The sequence below is a fragment of the Mercenaria mercenaria genome, chromosome 3 (genome assembly GCF_021730395.1).
Source record: "Mercenaria mercenaria strain notata chromosome 3, MADL_Memer_1, whole genome shotgun sequence".
NCBI classification, from domain to species: Eukaryota; Metazoa; Mollusca; class Bivalvia; order Venerida; family Veneridae; genus Mercenaria; species Mercenaria mercenaria.
Window position 1 is genome coordinate 11,493,781 of NC_069363.1, and position 16,862 is coordinate 11,510,642.

At 36.2% G+C, this 16,862-nt stretch overlaps 1 protein-coding gene across 10 annotated transcripts in view; it reads left to right on the top strand.

The window, feature by feature from the left end:
- LOC123525920 (brefeldin A-inhibited guanine nucleotide-exchange protein 1-like) overlaps positions 1-16,862 on the top strand; it is a 100,045-nt gene that overhangs the window by 58,659 nt on the left and 24,524 nt on the right. For 5 of the 10 annotated variants that reach the window (XM_053537864.1, XM_053537863.1, XM_053537865.1 and 2 more), the window contains 5 exons: positions 2,889-2,906; positions 4,554-4,586; positions 11,155-11,290; positions 11,914-12,052; positions 14,487-14,668. In XM_053537864.1, coding sequence (XP_053393839.1) covers positions 2,889-2,906; positions 4,554-4,586; positions 11,155-11,290; positions 11,914-12,052; positions 14,487-14,668 — 508 coding nt within the window. The remainder of the gene's footprint in view (positions 1-2,888; positions 2,907-4,553; positions 4,587-11,154; positions 11,291-11,913; positions 12,053-14,486; positions 14,669-16,862) is intronic. The other 5 variants (XM_053537871.1, XM_053537869.1, XM_053537872.1 and 2 more) reach the window with 3 other exon arrangements.

Below are 16,862 nucleotides of genomic sequence, written 5' to 3' on the forward strand. Positions count from 1 at the left end.
TGTTCAAGAAATCTTTTTTTATGCCCCCGAAGGGAGGCATATAGTTTTTGAACCGTCTGTCGGTCTGTCAGTCTGTCGGTCTGTTTGTCTGTCCGCATTTTTCGTGTCCGGTCCATATCTTTGTCATCGATGGATGGATTTCAAATAACTTGGCATGAATGTGTACCACAGTAAGACGACGTGTCGCGCACAAGACCCAGGTCCGTAGCTCAAAGGTCAAGGTCACACTTAGACATTAAAGGTTATTGCATTGATGGGTGTGTCCGGTCCATATCTTTGTCATCGATGGATGGATTTTCAAAAAACTTGGCATGAATGTGTACCACAGTAAGACGACGTGTCGCGCGCAAGACCCAGGTCCGTACCTCAAAGGTCAAGGTCACACTTAGACATTAAGGGATAGTGCATTGATGGGCGTGTCCAGTCCATATCTTTGTCATCGATGGATGGATTTTCAAATAACTTGGCATGAATGTGTACCACAGTAAGACGACGTGTCGCGCGCAAGACCCAGGTCCGTATCTCAAAGGTCAAGGTCACACTTAGACATTAAGGGATAGTGCATTGATGGGCGTGTCCGGTCCATATCTTTGTCATCGATGGATGGATTTTCAAATAACTTGGCATGAATGTGTACCACAGTAAGACGACGTGTCATGCGCAAGACCCAGGTCCGTAGCTCAAAGGTCAAGGTCACACTTAGATGTTAAAGGTCTTTTTTAGCTCATCTGATTTTTTGAAAAAAAATGATGAGTTATTGTCATCACTTGAGCGGTTGTCGGCGTCGGCGTCGGCGTTGGCGTTGCCTGGTTAAGTTTTATGTTTAGGTCAGCTTTTCTCCTAAACTATCAAAGCTATTGCTTTGAAACTTGGAATACTTGTTCACCATCATAAGCTGACCCTGTATAGCAAGAAACATAACTCCATCTTGCTTTTTGCAAGATTTATGGCCCCTTTTGTACTTAGAAAATATCAGATTTCTTGGTTAAGTTTTATGTTTAGGTCAACTTTTCTCCTAAACTATCAAAGCTTTTGCTTTGAAACTTGGAATACTTGTTCACCATCATAAGCAGACCCTGTACATCAAGAAACATAACTCCATCTTGCTTTTTGCAAGAATTATTGCCCCTTTTGGACTTAGAAAATCAGTTTTCTTGGTTAAGTTTTATGTTTAGGTCAGCTTTTATCCTAAACTATCAAAGCTATTCCTTTAAAACTTGCAACACTTGTTCACCATCATAAGCTGACCCTGTACAGCAAGAAACATAACTCCATCCTGCTTTTTGCAAGATTTATGGCCCCTTTTGGACTTAGAAAATATCAGATTTCTTGGTTAAGTTTTATGTTTAGGTCAACTTTTTCTCTTAAACTATCAAAGCTATTGCTTTAAAACTTGCAACTCTTGTTCACCATCATAAGCTGACCCTGTACAGCAAGCAACATTAACTCCATCCTGCTTTTTGCTATAATTATTGCCCCTTTTGGACTTAGAAAAATCATTTTCTTGGTTGAATATTATGTTTAAGTCAACTTTTCTCATAAACTATCAAAGCTATTGCTTTAAAACTTGCAACAGTTTTTCACCATCATAAGTGGACACTGTACATCACGAAACATAACTCTATCCTGCTTTTTGCAAGAGTGATGGCCCTTTTTAGACTTAGGAAATCATGGGTAGGACAATATTTCTATTATACAAAAAAAATCAGATGAGCGTCAGCACCCGCAAGGCGGTGCTCTTGTTCATGATAGTGCATTGATGGGCGTGTCCGGTCCATATCTTTGTCATTCATGCATGGATTTTAAAATAACTATGCATAAATGTGTGACACAGTAAGACGATGTGTCGCGTGCAAGTCCCAGCTCTGTAGGTCAAAGGTCCTAAACTCGAACATCGGCCATAACTATTCATTTAAAGTGCCATCGGGGGCATGTGTCATCCTATGGAGACAGCTCTTGTTTATGTGTGTATGTGTTTTTTCCCCAAAAATTTCCAAAAGAAAGAGTTCAGGCTAAGAAAAGAATAATGAAATTATGAAAATTGCCTATGCTCAGTTTCTGTTAAATGAACAGAATTCCTATTTGCTGAATAGAAACTTTTAACTTACAAAATTATCAGTATTAGTTAAAAGAATTAAGGCACTAATGATATGCTGCAGCAGTGTTCACATCAACATGGAGGCCTTGGTTAAAGTTTTGATGCACTTTATCTTTCTCTGTTATGACTTGATGGATTTGCTTCAGACTTAAAATAGTTGTTCCTTATTTGTCACCTATATCATATGACACAAGCTCCAGTACTATGGCAGAAATTTTTCGTTGTATCTCTGGATTTAACTAAAACTTGAAATGGTTGTTCCACATTGTCACCCATAAAGTGTAGATGTGTGTGTCATTTCTGGGATGGACAGAGGTGGAGGGGGGGGGGGTGCCCATACCACCCATACCTACCAACACTTAATTGAATTCATCTCCTCTATTCAGAAGCAACTTCACACATAAAATATATTTGTTTCCTTTGTCAAAGCAGCATTTTGGGGACATTATTCACTGAAGTGTTTGCTTTAGTTTTGTCAGATATGCCCTATGTCACTACCCAGCATTGAAACAGTGGAGCAGGCTAAGTCTTCTGACAGCTGTTTTTTTTTTCCACCTTCATCAAATTGAAAAAAAAGGGGTTTGGGTGTGGTGTGGGCTTTTATCCTGTGGGAAGTTAGGTGGTGTTTCTCTGTATTCCATTGTTCTTTTACCTGTTGACCATGCTTTAACAGTTGATGTTGTCATCTTATCTCATGTCATATTATTCTTACTACAATTTTATGTTTATGTTATGTAATTTTCCTCACAAATGTCACACGACTATTTTTCACGGTATATTTTCTGTCTAGGATGATTATTATGTTCAGGTAACTAATTTGCTTGTTTCACTGAATTAACTCCAGGATGAAAACAGTGAAAGTTCAGAGTCGCACAAAATTTCCAAACAAAAAGTAAAAATTGAATAAAACATATCTAGTGTGGGTAAACGGTATCATCTATATTCCAGTAAAATACATGTTTTAGACGACTATAAATCTTTGGTTTAATACAGGCATGTTCTATATTCCATTTCTTGAAGTTTCAAAGATTTACTGAAATACTGTTGAAAATGGCATTAAACCCAAAACAAACAATGATTTACAATTTAGATTGAAAATTGTTGACATGTTCTTTGTAATGCACTTCTAAAATGGTGAGATAAATCAGTTGAAGGCCTGATTTCAAAGTATATGTTATTAAATGCATTTAGTTTATTGATATTGAATAGTCTGAATTTGTACAAAAATTTAAGTAAGATTTCATTACATGTACGCATTTATATTTTCTGTATGGGAAGGCTTAGATAATGAATCTTCAATTTTCTGCTATTTCATGAAAGAAAGAAGAACATAATATTAGTAGGTGCTTTACCTACTGATGCAGTTAGTACTTTCCCAAATATTCCATAATATAGCTTTCACTGTTTGTCATCTAATGGCTGTTATTTTCTTTCTCTTTCATTTGATATTTCACATTATACATATAGTGTTTTAATTTTTATAACAGTTTGACTTGTATATATTTTCTTCTTTCGATTGTCACCCAGAATATAACATTGATATATTTTTGATTGATCCGCATTAACCTCTTTTTTTCCTAGCTTTAGTTAATAGTGTAAATTTTGATATGTTTGTGGCTGTATATATAAATTGCACAATAGTAGCTGTTGGCCATAATAAACTTATCAATTGTTTTTTGTTTAATTTTATTTGTTAATTACTTTAAATTGAGGTATTAATTTCAGTGGTTTTATTTTTGATTTGAATATTTCTGGGGAAAGTTAAAGCAAGAAGAGAGTGGAATGCTCTAGAAAAACTTCTGTTTAATAAATTATTATATTAGTTCTATAGCTGGCAAAGTAACTTTGTGATCCAAAAGCATTGCCTTTCAGGTCATCTTCTTTACTTCTTTTAATGAGGAGAAGTTGACAATAACTGTTAATGGTAGAAAATTAATTTGAAATAGTTAAAAATTTAGATTTGAAATGCTGTTAAATGAACACTTTTATACCAAAATCAAACTTCAAAAACTGTTTTAAACTGAGCAAAATAATTGTTGTAGAAACAAAAGGTTATTATAGCTTTGTTATGGCCTCACAGCGCATGATTTATAGTCATCCTGATAGAATAGTGTAAATGCATATGTTTACAATTTAAGGAACTTGTAATGATGACAACTTTTAGCTCACCAGAACCAAGGGTTCAGGATGAACTGCTAGTATAGGTGGATTGACCTGCATTAACATTTTTGCTAAAAATCTCTTCTAAAACTGTTGGTCAAAATAACACCAGACACAATTGTTACCTTTCAGAGCACAGTGTTGGTATAACATATATTCATGGTCTAAAGGTCAATGTAGCGTGAGCAGCTTAGGCCCCTAATGGCATTCTTGTCTATATAATTTATGCCTCTGAATCACTAATATTGTTAAGTATAAGAAATGACCCAATTTGTAACATTGTTGTCACAATTAGCATGAAATGAGCCCAAGTCAGCAAGTCCACTGGGTAAGTTGTTCTGGTAGTGCTACACACTATACTTATTGCTACTTTTTCACACAATATTTCCTTTTCACTGTTTGTATTGCATTTCTTTTTTTTCTTTGGATTAGATTGAAAATCCAAATATTGCCCCTTACTGATTTTAGCTGGACTCTCAAAGAGGAAGTTGATTTTTTTTCATCTAAGGAAAACATCAGGAAGGGTTTGTGGAATTTTGGATGGTTCTAACCAGACGCTTACTCAAGCCTGGGATTAAAACTGTAATTGATGTTCTACGTAACTTAAATTGAAACTCAGATATGCTTTACATGAAAAATTTAAATGAATGTGATACATGATGGACTATTTCCTATTCCCTTTTGTATGGAAGGGCTTATGGGTTGTATTGTTGGCTGCTGTCTAGAAAAATTGGAGGGGACACCCTGATGTTGTCATGGTTACCCATAGTTTTGCATGAACTTCTGACTTTGATTCATCCTTTATAAGTGAGAATGAAAAAAGTTTTAAGTTTTCCTTTGGTTTTGGTGTACCTGACATCTTCCTTTTGTCCATGGTAACTGATACGTTGGTCGAATTCACTGACATTAGTCAGTTCCTTAATTGTTTATTTTCTCAACTTTAAATTTCAGAAATATTAAATGAAGACAGGATTGCTAAAATATATTATGCTGTTTTGAATGACTTTTGCCTTCAGAAAGTGATATAATGGTTGCTGTTTCAAGACACATATGTGTACTATTTTTTTCAAAAATTCATATTATGTACAGTAGTTAAAAACTATTTGCTAAAAAAAAATTATATATATATATGTAATCAAATTGATCTTTACATGTTGACCTACACGATTTACACTTCAGATTTATGTTCTGCAAGAACATAAGTGCATACAGCTTAATTGTGAGTGCCATTCTGTATGCGTTAACCTACACATTTTAAATTTTGGATGTAGGTTCTGCAATTACAAATTTCAGGTGTACAGCTAGATTGTGTGAAAATTGCAGTGTTCTAAATTTTTACACCTCAGATACTTATTGTTGGAATAAAGAATGGAAACATTCACAAATATCCAACCTCTCTAATGATTGCATATTTAAACTGCAAAACACATGTGAAAGAGTAGCAAGTCTCATATACTTTTACTTAGATAACTTCACATTTCTTACACATACAGTTGAAATGTATCTCGAATTCCAAGAGATCGACCAAAATTTGACTTAAAATAATATTTGTGCATGTGTTTTTGGATAGCCAGAATTTTGAGATAATTATGCGAGTTAGAGATATTAACTTTCAACTGTATAAAGAAAGTATAGAGGATATTTGTTTGTTTCTATGTAAGATCAGAATATCTTTCACTGTATGGACACCAAATGCAGTACTTTTACTTTTGGCAAAGCCGTTTATGAAAATATCAGATCTTATGTTCCAAATAAAGATTTTCCATGTGAAGCAAACAAATTTTCTTTTTATTTCATGTCTTTTCAATGATTTTAATGAAGTTAACCTATTTGGTGAATTTTTTGCTGTGAAATTTTTAGATTCACTTTTTATGCCCCCCTTCGAAGAAGGAGGGGTATATTGTTTTGCAGATGTCAGTCGGTCAGAATGTAGACCAATCCGTTTCCGGATGATAACTCAAGAACGCTTGGGCCTAGGATCATGAAAGTTGATAGGGAGGTTGGTCATCACCAGTAGATGACCCCTATTGATTTTGAGGTCTGTATGTCAAAGGTCAAGGTCACAGTGACCCTGAACAGTAAAACAGTTTCAGGATGATAACTCAAGAACGCTTAGGCCTAGAGTCACGAAAGTTGATAGGGAGGTTGTTCATGACCAACAGATGACCTCTATTGATTTTGAGGTCAGTATGTCAAAGGTCAAGGTCACAGTGACCAGGAACAGTGAAATGGTTTCCAGGCAATAACTCAAGAACGCTTGGGCCTAGTTTCAGGAAAATTGATAGTTAGGTTGGCCATGACCAGCAGATGACCCCTATTGATTTTGAGGTCATTAGGTCAAAGGTCAAGGTCACATTGGCCAGGAACAGTTAAACGGTTTCTGATCTTGTCCAAAACCATAGGGCCTAGGGCTTTGATATTTGGTATGTAGCAAAATCTAATGGTCCTCTACCAAGATTGTTCAGGTTATTTCCCTGGGGTCAAATATGGCCCCACCCCGAGGGTCACATGGTTTATATAGACTTATATAGGAAAAAACTTTGAAAAACCTCTTGTCCAAAACCACAGGGCCTAGGGCTTTGATATTTTGTATATGACATCATCTAATGGTCCTCTACTAAGATTGTTCAAATTATTCCCCTAGGGTCAAATATGGCTCCGCCCTGAGGGTCACATGGTTTACATAGACTTACATAGGGAAAAACTTTGAAAATCTTCTTGTCCAAGCCACAAAGACTATGGCTTTGATATTTTGTAATGTAGCATCATTTAGTGGTTCTCTACCAAGTTTGTTCAAATTATCCCTCTAGGGTCAAATATGGCCCCGCCCCAGGGGTCATATGGTTCATATAGACTTATATAGGTAAAAACTTAGAATCTTCATGTCCATAACTTACATCATTATCCCCCGCCGATGAAATCGGGAGGGGGGTATTGAAATGGCGTTGTCCGTCCGTCAGTCCGTCCGTCCGTCCGTCCGTCCGTCCGTCCGCAGCCATTTCTCAGTAACTACTTGGTAGAATTTCATGAAACTTGAAATAAACATGAACCAACATACTGCGATGATGCCCGTCAAGTTTTTTTTTTGATTGGTCAATTTCCCTCAGAGTTATTGCCCTTGATTTAATGAAAAATGTCCGTCTGCAGCCATTTCTCAGTAACTAGCAGGTAGAATTTCATCAAACTTGAAATAGACATGAACCAAGATACTGCGCTGATGCCCGTCAAGTTTTTTTTTTGATAGGTCAATTTCCCTCAGAGTTATTGCCCTTGATTTAATGAAAAATGTCCGTCTGCAGCCATTTCTCAGTAACTAGCAGGTAGAATTTCATCAAACTTGAAATAGACATGAACCAAGATACTGCGATGATGCCCTTCAAGTTTTTTTTTCGATTGGTCAATTTTCCATAGAGTTATTGCCCTTTAATTGTTTAAAAATCCACATGTACATAACAAACCAACCAATGGGAAGAATTTCATTAAACTTCTTTCATTCTTTTCCATGAACATTTATTATAAACATGTGATGTTGTGTACCTACACCTGGTCGCCACCTTACCTTGGTCACTCCCCCCCCCCCCCCCCCCCCCCCCCCCCCATTTTTTTTTTTTGTTTTTTTGTTTTTTCATTTTTCATTTTCTATCAATATTTATAATCAACATGTAAACTGTTGTATCCCCCCCCCCCCCCCCCCCCCCCACAAACAAACCATTCATTTTCTATTAATTTGATTTTGACTAATGAAATTATTTGCTTCTTGGTAACATTCTTAACTTTTTGCTGGATATATTTTTTTGCCATTCCTCACCTCTGACCCTTTCGGCGGGGGATTCCAATTCATCGAATTTGCTTGTTCAAATTTGGACCACTTGTATAGTTTTGAGTGGCAAGATGAACCTTGACATGAGTTGACCTTGATCTTGACCTAGTGACCTACTTTCACATTTCTGTAGCTACAGCCTTCAAATTTGGACCACATGCATAGGTTTGTGTACCGAAAAAAACTTTGACCTTGTTATCGACCTAGTGACCTACTTTCACATTTTTGAAGATACAGGCTTCAAATTTGGACCACATGCATAGTTTTTTGTTCCAAAATAAAATTTGAACTTGATTTTTACCTAGTGACCTACTTTCACATTTCTCAAGCTACAGCCTTCAAATTTGAACCACATGCATAGTTTTGTGTACCGAAATGAACTTTGATCTTGAGATTGACCTAATGACCTACTTTCACATTTCTGAAGCTGCAGGCTTCAAATTTGGACCGCATCCATATTTTTGTGTTCAAAATCCAAATTTTGAAATTTGACATTGATTTTTATCTATTACCTTCTTTCAAATTTCTCAAGCTACAATCTCCAAATTTGAAGCACATGCATAGTTCTGTCTACGGAAATGGACTTCGAACTTGAAATTGATCTAGTGACCTGCTTTCACATTTCTCAAGCGACAGCTTTCCAATTTGGACCATATACACATTGTTTTGTACCGAAATGAAATTTGACCTTGATTTTGACCTTGAGCTAGTCTTGAAATTTGGAACATTCGAAAATGGCTCAGTGGATGGTGCCAAGACCACTATGTAATCTCTTGTTAGGTTAATAGGTTAAAGGTCAAGGTCAGATTAAACCAGAATGGTAGAACTTTTGTTTACAGTGAGCATATAATTTCTGTTCCTTGTGCATCAAGGGGGGGCATTTCGTGTTCAACGAGCTCTTGTTTTCCATAATTTACTGAAAAACATGTAATAAATTGAACTGTTAGTAGCTGTTAACGAGTATGCTGGGCTAGTGAAGTAATCAGTGATTACATATGGGGGAAAACAAAACATAATCAGATATTTGGATTAACGTATCAAGTAGATTCTAAAACAGTTTTTACTCTCTTGTTGTAGAAGTGTACTGGTACTACATATATTACTACCCACTTTTGTCTTTACATTAGCTTATAGAAAAGATTATGTTGTTTTGAAAATGATTCTCTAGCATGTGTTTTTACAGAGATGTAAGATAACGGTTTAGGCTTCCCTTCCAACCAACCATTTTTATACGCCTGCCAAATGGGACATATGTGATCACTCACAGCAACATGCAGGCATCTTGCGAAGTCCAAGAAAGTTGTCTGCTCTTTGACATGAGCAGTTCTTATCCAGTGCCCACCAAACTTAGTCTGTTTATGGGAATAATAAATCAACCAAGTTCAGTAACTAGCTAGTAACCAGTTACTTGCGGAGAACAGGTTTGTACTGGTACAGAATCCAGTAAAACTGGTTAGGTTAATTGCCCGCCGTTACATAACTGAAATACTGTTGAAAAATGTGGTTAAACCCCTGAACAAACAAACACAGTTCTTATCCAGTGTTAACCTAACTTAGTCAGATTGTTAATGAAGATAATATCTTCACCGAATTTGATATACAGTCTGATTGTCATAGCTGCTGTGGAGATCTAGCCCTTGAATTACTCAAAATTGTGAAAAATTTCAGTGTCTACTCAGTTACTATTTTTCTTGGAACTAAGTCAGATTGATACAGACTTTGTAACTCTGTATAAAAGCCTGTCAAAGTTTCATTTCCAGCCTTTTTGTATTAATATTTCTGGAGTTATGGCTCTTGAATTTATCAGAATTATGAAAAATGATGGTGTCCACTTAATTACTAAAGAATTTTCCTTTGATCTCAACCGTACTTATGTGGAATGTGACACAGTACCAGTATAAAATCTAGCAGCCAGTTTTTGCAGAGTTATGGCCTGTAAATAAGTTAAAATTGAGAAAATTGATGACTAGCCTGATTTATAAGTAGAATTTTTTAAAAGTTATAAGTAATTTGCTGTGATTGGCATATATTGTGAGTTTGGCAAATTGGCATGTTTGTTTGTAAATTCTCTCTCTTGGGATTTTTTTTTTTGCTAAGCACAACATTTAGTCTTAACCATCATGTAACTATGAAGATTTTTTTTCTGTTGATTCTACAGTTATACTTCTAGACTCTATTTTGCAAACTTGTGTAAATTGGAAGTTCTGGGATGAAAGTATTAGGGGAGCCTGGGGGTTGTGGGGGAGGGTGTCAGGAAGAGTGTATTTTCAGTGTTGTTATACTTACATCTCTGTAGTGTACAACATAGTTTTCTATGACATGTCTTAATATATCAGCATGGAGTATAGCATGCTCTTTGATGTACCTGAGATATTGTAGTTAACCTGAGCATTAGGCACAAGGTGACCTGCAATAACAATTACACTTTGTTTATTATAAAAATGTTATTTATCTTCTGAATTCAGCATTTAGGGACTAGTCTGTAGGATGGAACAGTATTGTTATAACTAAGAAATCTTCAACTTTTAAAAAATGTGACTACCGGTATTGACCTTCTTCCAACTAAAATTCATAACAAAGTCTGCCACCAGCTTTTTCTAACAGGTGCTTCATAAAAACAAACTATACTCAGCACCTTACACCTTTAACAAGTATTATGAGTACTATGGAATATGTTTATACCGATATACAGTAGTATCACAATCAGGTCTCAAGGTATAGAAAAGTCCATGTTGTGACACGTAGTGCTTTTAATATCTGTATAACAGCTTAACCATGTCCATTGTAAAATAAAAAATCTGTTAATTGTTTTAATTTTCTGTACTTTATTGCAAACAAGCTGGAAAGATTTAGAGCATTTTTAGGGGTAAAACTCCTTGAAGTATTGTTTAAAGTAGGGCCAGCTTGTACAAATATTTTGTTACATTGCAGAAATGGATACCCTTAAAAAATCAGTCCCTTGTAACGTCAAGATCTTGTTCTGTACTTGTGTCTAAATTTCTTCTACTAATGACTATTTGTTTTTTAGTTCACTGGTAAAATGTGTTGAAAATTTGTATTATTCTTTCATTTATAGAAATCTGAATGGATGACTACAACATGTAATCATGCGTTATATGCCATCATAGATGTGTTTACACAATATTACGATGTCCTATACACGTTACTACTGGATGAACTTTACCAACAACTCATATGGTGTGTTCAACAAGGTATGTTGTTCTCATTGTTGTTAATAGTTTACAGCAGGGTTACTGTATTCATAGGAGAGTGGTTTAGGTCACTAACTTCAAATTATTTTCCCTTCACCCCTGTTGGTTTAATCCCAGCTTGTATTATCATGTGAGGAAGCCATCTATCTGGCTTTGGAATGTCAGTGGTCCTACCCATGTGGCCCGTATCTGAAATTATGACTGGAGAGGCACCTGGGGTCTTCCTTTAATATTAGAAAATGGAAAGACGTCCCAACAAGACAAATTGGTTAAGTTAATTGAGATATAGAATCACTGACCCCTCACTTCTGTGGTTTCAAGCCTAGCTGGTAGTATCAGACTCTTTCATGTAAGGTCTTCTCGAACTTAAGAGGTTCTATCCAAGCAACCAAGCACACCTGAAACATACCAGGAGGGGTACATCCATAGTTTAGATCAGAACATTAATACTGATGACATAGATTGTGTCACTTGCCAAAACAAATCAGTTTTGCAATTCATCTAGAACCTTTTGCACAATAAAGACACTAAACCATTTAAATGACACGAAGTAGAGTGTTTAATAATAATTTGTATACTTTGTAACTTGCATAAATTGTATGTATATTTTTACTCCTCTGTAGATAATGAGCAGCTGGCACGGTCTGGTACCAACTGTTTAGAAAATCTAGTCATTTCTAACGGTACCAAGTTCACCAAGGAGGCATGGGACAGTACATGTGTCTGTATGTTGGACATCTTCAAAAATACCATTCCACATAAGTAAGTTTCTTACTTTTAATTTAGGGATAATAAATGGGTTGTTTTTTTTGCTTTGTCAAGAATGGAGTGACATAGCCAGACTGAGACAAACCAAGGCAACTGTGTGAGTGGGTTTTTTAACGTGACTATATGAAGTTAATGGAGAGCTGTTGTACTCAACCAGGCATCAACATCTGCAGCTTGGTTAAAGTTCAGATGCATATTTACTTTATATATGTTACTTGATATATTTGCTTTAAACTTGAAATAATGGTTTCTGATCATCACTCATATCATATGACAGTAGGTCCATAACTCTGGCACCAATATTTTATGAATTGTGTCCCCTTTTTATATAGAATTTCTGGTTACAGTTTTATACACTTTCACTCTTACCATTATTACCAAATACACTTGATTCAGTCTTGAAATAGTTGTTCCACATCATCACCCACAAGATGCATTGCTCTGGCAGAAATATACCAGGAGTTGTTTCCTTTTATACTGAGAAATTCTAGTTAATGTTTTAATACTCTTTGTCTCTATCTCTGTTATTATTAAATGGACTTGACTTAAAGTAAAACTTTTCACATTCTCTTCCACACTTGGGGTATTATTAATCACTCTGGTGATAGTTTTAGTTTCCTCAAATGTGCCCTGTTTTACTATCAAGCATCAAAATAGTGGAATGCATTTTCCCTGCTGACAGCGCCTGTTTTTGAGAAACAGTCAAAAAGCAAAACAAAAGTTTTTAGCTCACCTGAGCACAAAGTGCTCAGGGTGAGGTATTGTGATCGCTCACCGTCCGCCGTCCGTCCGTCCGTCCATTGTACATTTGTCCACACTTTCCTTTAAACAACATCTCCTCCTAAACCAACAGGCCAATTTTGATGAAACTTCACAGGGATGTTCCTTGGATGGCCCCCTTTCAAAATTGTTCAAAGAATTGAATTCTATGCAGAACACTGGTTGCCATGGCAACCGAAAGGAAAAACTTTAAAAATCTTCTTCTCAAAAACCAGAAGCCCTAGAGCTTAGATATTTGGTGTAAAGCATTGCCTAGTGAACCTCTACCAATTTTGTTCAAATCATGACCCCGGGGTCAAAATTGACCCCGCCCAAGGGGTCACTTGATTTTACATAAGAAAATCTTAAAAAATCTTCTTCTCAAAAACCAGAAGCCTTAGAGCTTAGATATTTGACATGTAGCATTGCCTAGTGGACCTCTACTAAAATTGTTCAAATCATGACCCCGGGGTCAAAATTGACCCCGCCCCAGGGGGCACTTGATTTTACATAGGAAAATCTTCAAAAAATTTCTAAAAATAAACCAGAAGGCCTAGAGCTTAGATATTTCACATGTAGCATTGCCCAGTGGACCTCTACAAAATTTCAAATCATGGCCCACAGGGTCAATATTGACCCCGCCCCAGGGGTCACTTGATTTTACATAGGAAAATATTTAAAAAATCTTCTTCTCAAAAACCAGAAGCCCTAGAGCTTAGATATTTGACATGTAGCATTGCCTAGTGGACCTCTACTAAAGTTGTTCAAATTATGACCCGGGGGTCAAAATTGACCCCGCCCTAGGGGTCACTTGACTCTACATAGGAAACTCTTCAAAAGTTTTCTAAAAATAAACCAGAAGGCCTAGAGCTTAGATATTTTACATGTAGCATTACCTAGTGGACCTCTACAAAAAATTTTCATATCATGACCCCCTGGGTCAAAATTGACCCCGCCCCAGGGGTCACCTGATTTTACATAGGAAAATCTTCAAAAATTTTCTAAAAATAAACTAGAAGGCCTAGAGACTAGATATTTGACATGTAGCATTGCCTAGTGGACCTCTACAGAATTTGTTCAAACCTTGTCTTCCAGGGTCAAAATTGACTCCGCCCTAGGGGTCACTTGATTTTACATAGGAAATTCTTAAAAAAAAATTCTAAAAATAAACCAGAAGGCCTAGATCTTAGATATTTGACATGTAGCATTGCCTATTAGACTTTTACAAAGTTTATTCAAATCATGACCCCTGGGGTCAAATTGACCCTGCCCCATGGGGTTACTTGATTGTACATAGAAAAATCTTCAAAATTTTCTAAAAATAAACCAGAAGAGCTTAGATATTTGACATGTAGCATTGCCTAGTGGACCTCTACAAAAAGTTTTCAAATCTTGTTTTTAAAGTTACTTAAAGAAAATTTCAACTATATTTTCTCATAATTCTTTTGATTGATTTCCATTATGATCTTTTGACCTTGAAGACTTGTCCTTAAGTGCAGTGATCACAAGTGAGCGATATAGGGCCATCATGGCCCTCTTGTTTGGGGAACATACCCTTCAGTCTAGGTTTTGGCTACATCTGTAAATAGCATAAGGAAAAAGATGTCTTATCTGTAAGATAAATTTTGTATCAGTGAGATTTCACAGTTATGATAATGTATCTTTTCAGTTTGCTCATATGGCGTCCAGATGATGGACTCACAAATTCAGTGGAGGAGATGAATGGCAACCTGGAATCAATGAGTCTCGACACGTCACATGACTCACGTAGATTATACAGGGTGGATAGTAACCACAGTGTCAGCAGCACAATATCAGCTGATTCCAGGGACCATAAAATACCAAGGACAAGTATGTATTCCTCCATAAAAGCATTTTTGTGTTTAAAAACCTCCTTCCCCTCACATGAAATGATGGGGTGGAATGTAGTGCATGACTCCAGACTTAAATGTCACAAGTTAAGAACTTGTAGGAAATGCAACTTACCTGGAACCACCACAATCCCTTCATGATGGTGTTGGTACTTGTTAAAACTCCAGGAACCTGTTGATTAAATACTCCTCTTTCAAATATTTGACCCTGTCCAGTGTTTACAAACAAGCACAGTAAACTCCAGATATAAGGATGTCATTATTTCAAGATAGAAGCTGTGATCTGATCCTTTAGCACTATGAACTTGGACAGTGAATAATAAGAACAACTGAAGTAAATTGCATTTTGATAATCTTTTCACATTATAAGGTTTCTCCCACATCACAAACATATCAATTGGCATTTTTATAATTAAAGATTTAAACAACGGCATATTTCGACCGCAATGACAAATAAGTGTGTAAAAACTTCCCCTGATCGTCAAACACATAGTTCCTGTCATAAGGTAAATACCTTTGATCATCAGTTACCAGTGAATGTCATAAGGAAGTTTGGAAAACTTCAAGACCGCCGAGGATCAGACAGTGTCATTGTGCTTAATATTTATCAGTCGTGGTTATGCAACCCTAATAATTGTACAGATAATTTTCCACTGTAAAATTTCAATAATAGATAGTCTCAGCTCTAAACAAAATATGGTCTATACTCTGAGCCAAATATATCTCCGCTCTACTGATAATATATCTCCGCTCTGCTGATAATATATCTCCGCTCTACTGATACTGCTCAGAGTAAAATAAGATCTCCATTTTATTATTACATCTCCTTAAATGCAGCTGAGCCCGCATGTTCCGAGCTGACCCAGAAATGTGAAACAAAATATACAACATTAGCATCTGTCCCGCATTGGTCATCAACAATGTACCCATTGTGCCATATGAAGGGAAGTAGCCAACGCAATATAATAATGCTTATTTGTATAAAGTTAAAGTGTACAATAAATTATGAATTATGTGTGCAGATAGAGACAAGTTTAATAATGACACCATCTAATCCCCAGCAGCCTAGAATTTTCCACCACAACAAATTGACGCAGAAAGACAATTTGTCCGCCAAAATTCAGACCTAATGTTCAAGAAATGTTGTACCAGAAGAACTAAGAAATTGTGTAATTGCCTCACCAATAGCAAGAATGTACATTTCATTTCCAACATTTGATAGATGGACCTTATCGGTATGATAGAAACCCTGAGTTTGAGTATCTTTAGATTTCATGTTAAGAGCCCTGCCATTTGTATGATTAAGGGTAAAATTTGACATTTGTCTATTAATGGATAAACGTTTCTTATTCATGTTACGATTATATACAGCTGATTGATTATTGTATGACCAGGATAAACGAGGTAGTATGAAAGTCCAGACAATAAGTGATCTGGGGAAATTAGAAAATAAATATTCGAATTCAGTTTTAAGTTTTCTTACAATTTTACATTGATTGGTATTGATTATATTGTTTCCCCCAACGTGTACAAAAATAATTTTAGGGTCCTTGCCTTGGATTAGCCCATACTGCAACTTGGCATGTAGACCATCTAGCTTCAACCCACTAGTTCCATCCCATGAGATATTGTTACAGAAACTCGGCCTTTGCATTTGGGAAAACTGACGCCCTGCCCATCTAACAAGGGAATCCCCCACTATCCAGATATCTGTAATACAATTAAGATACATCAAGTGATGTTTGATATCTTAGGTTACAAAACGTTATGGGTTTCGAAGCCTTATATACCTGGAGTAACAGTCAGAGGACCAGCGACCCATTTGCTTTATTAGATCCGCAGGGTATCCATTTATTGCCTAATCAGTTGCACGGCCAATGCGAAAACTATGAGTTTTAAACATGTGTGAATGAAAACCTGCCTGTCGACATGCTCTGGTGAGGACTGCAGAAAACTGATACCTTGTTAGGGGGGATTTGCTAGTATGACAAAAGAAATGACTTGCTCCAGCTGGAATCAATGACATGTAATTTTCAATTGCTTTAATGCATTCTGTTGTTTCATCATTATTTGGGATTCTCACTATTAAAGGCATGCCCATTTGTCTGGTTTTGGTAACCCTTAAACATACTAGTATGGCTTTCGAGTTTTGTTCCAATGAAATATCATTCCTC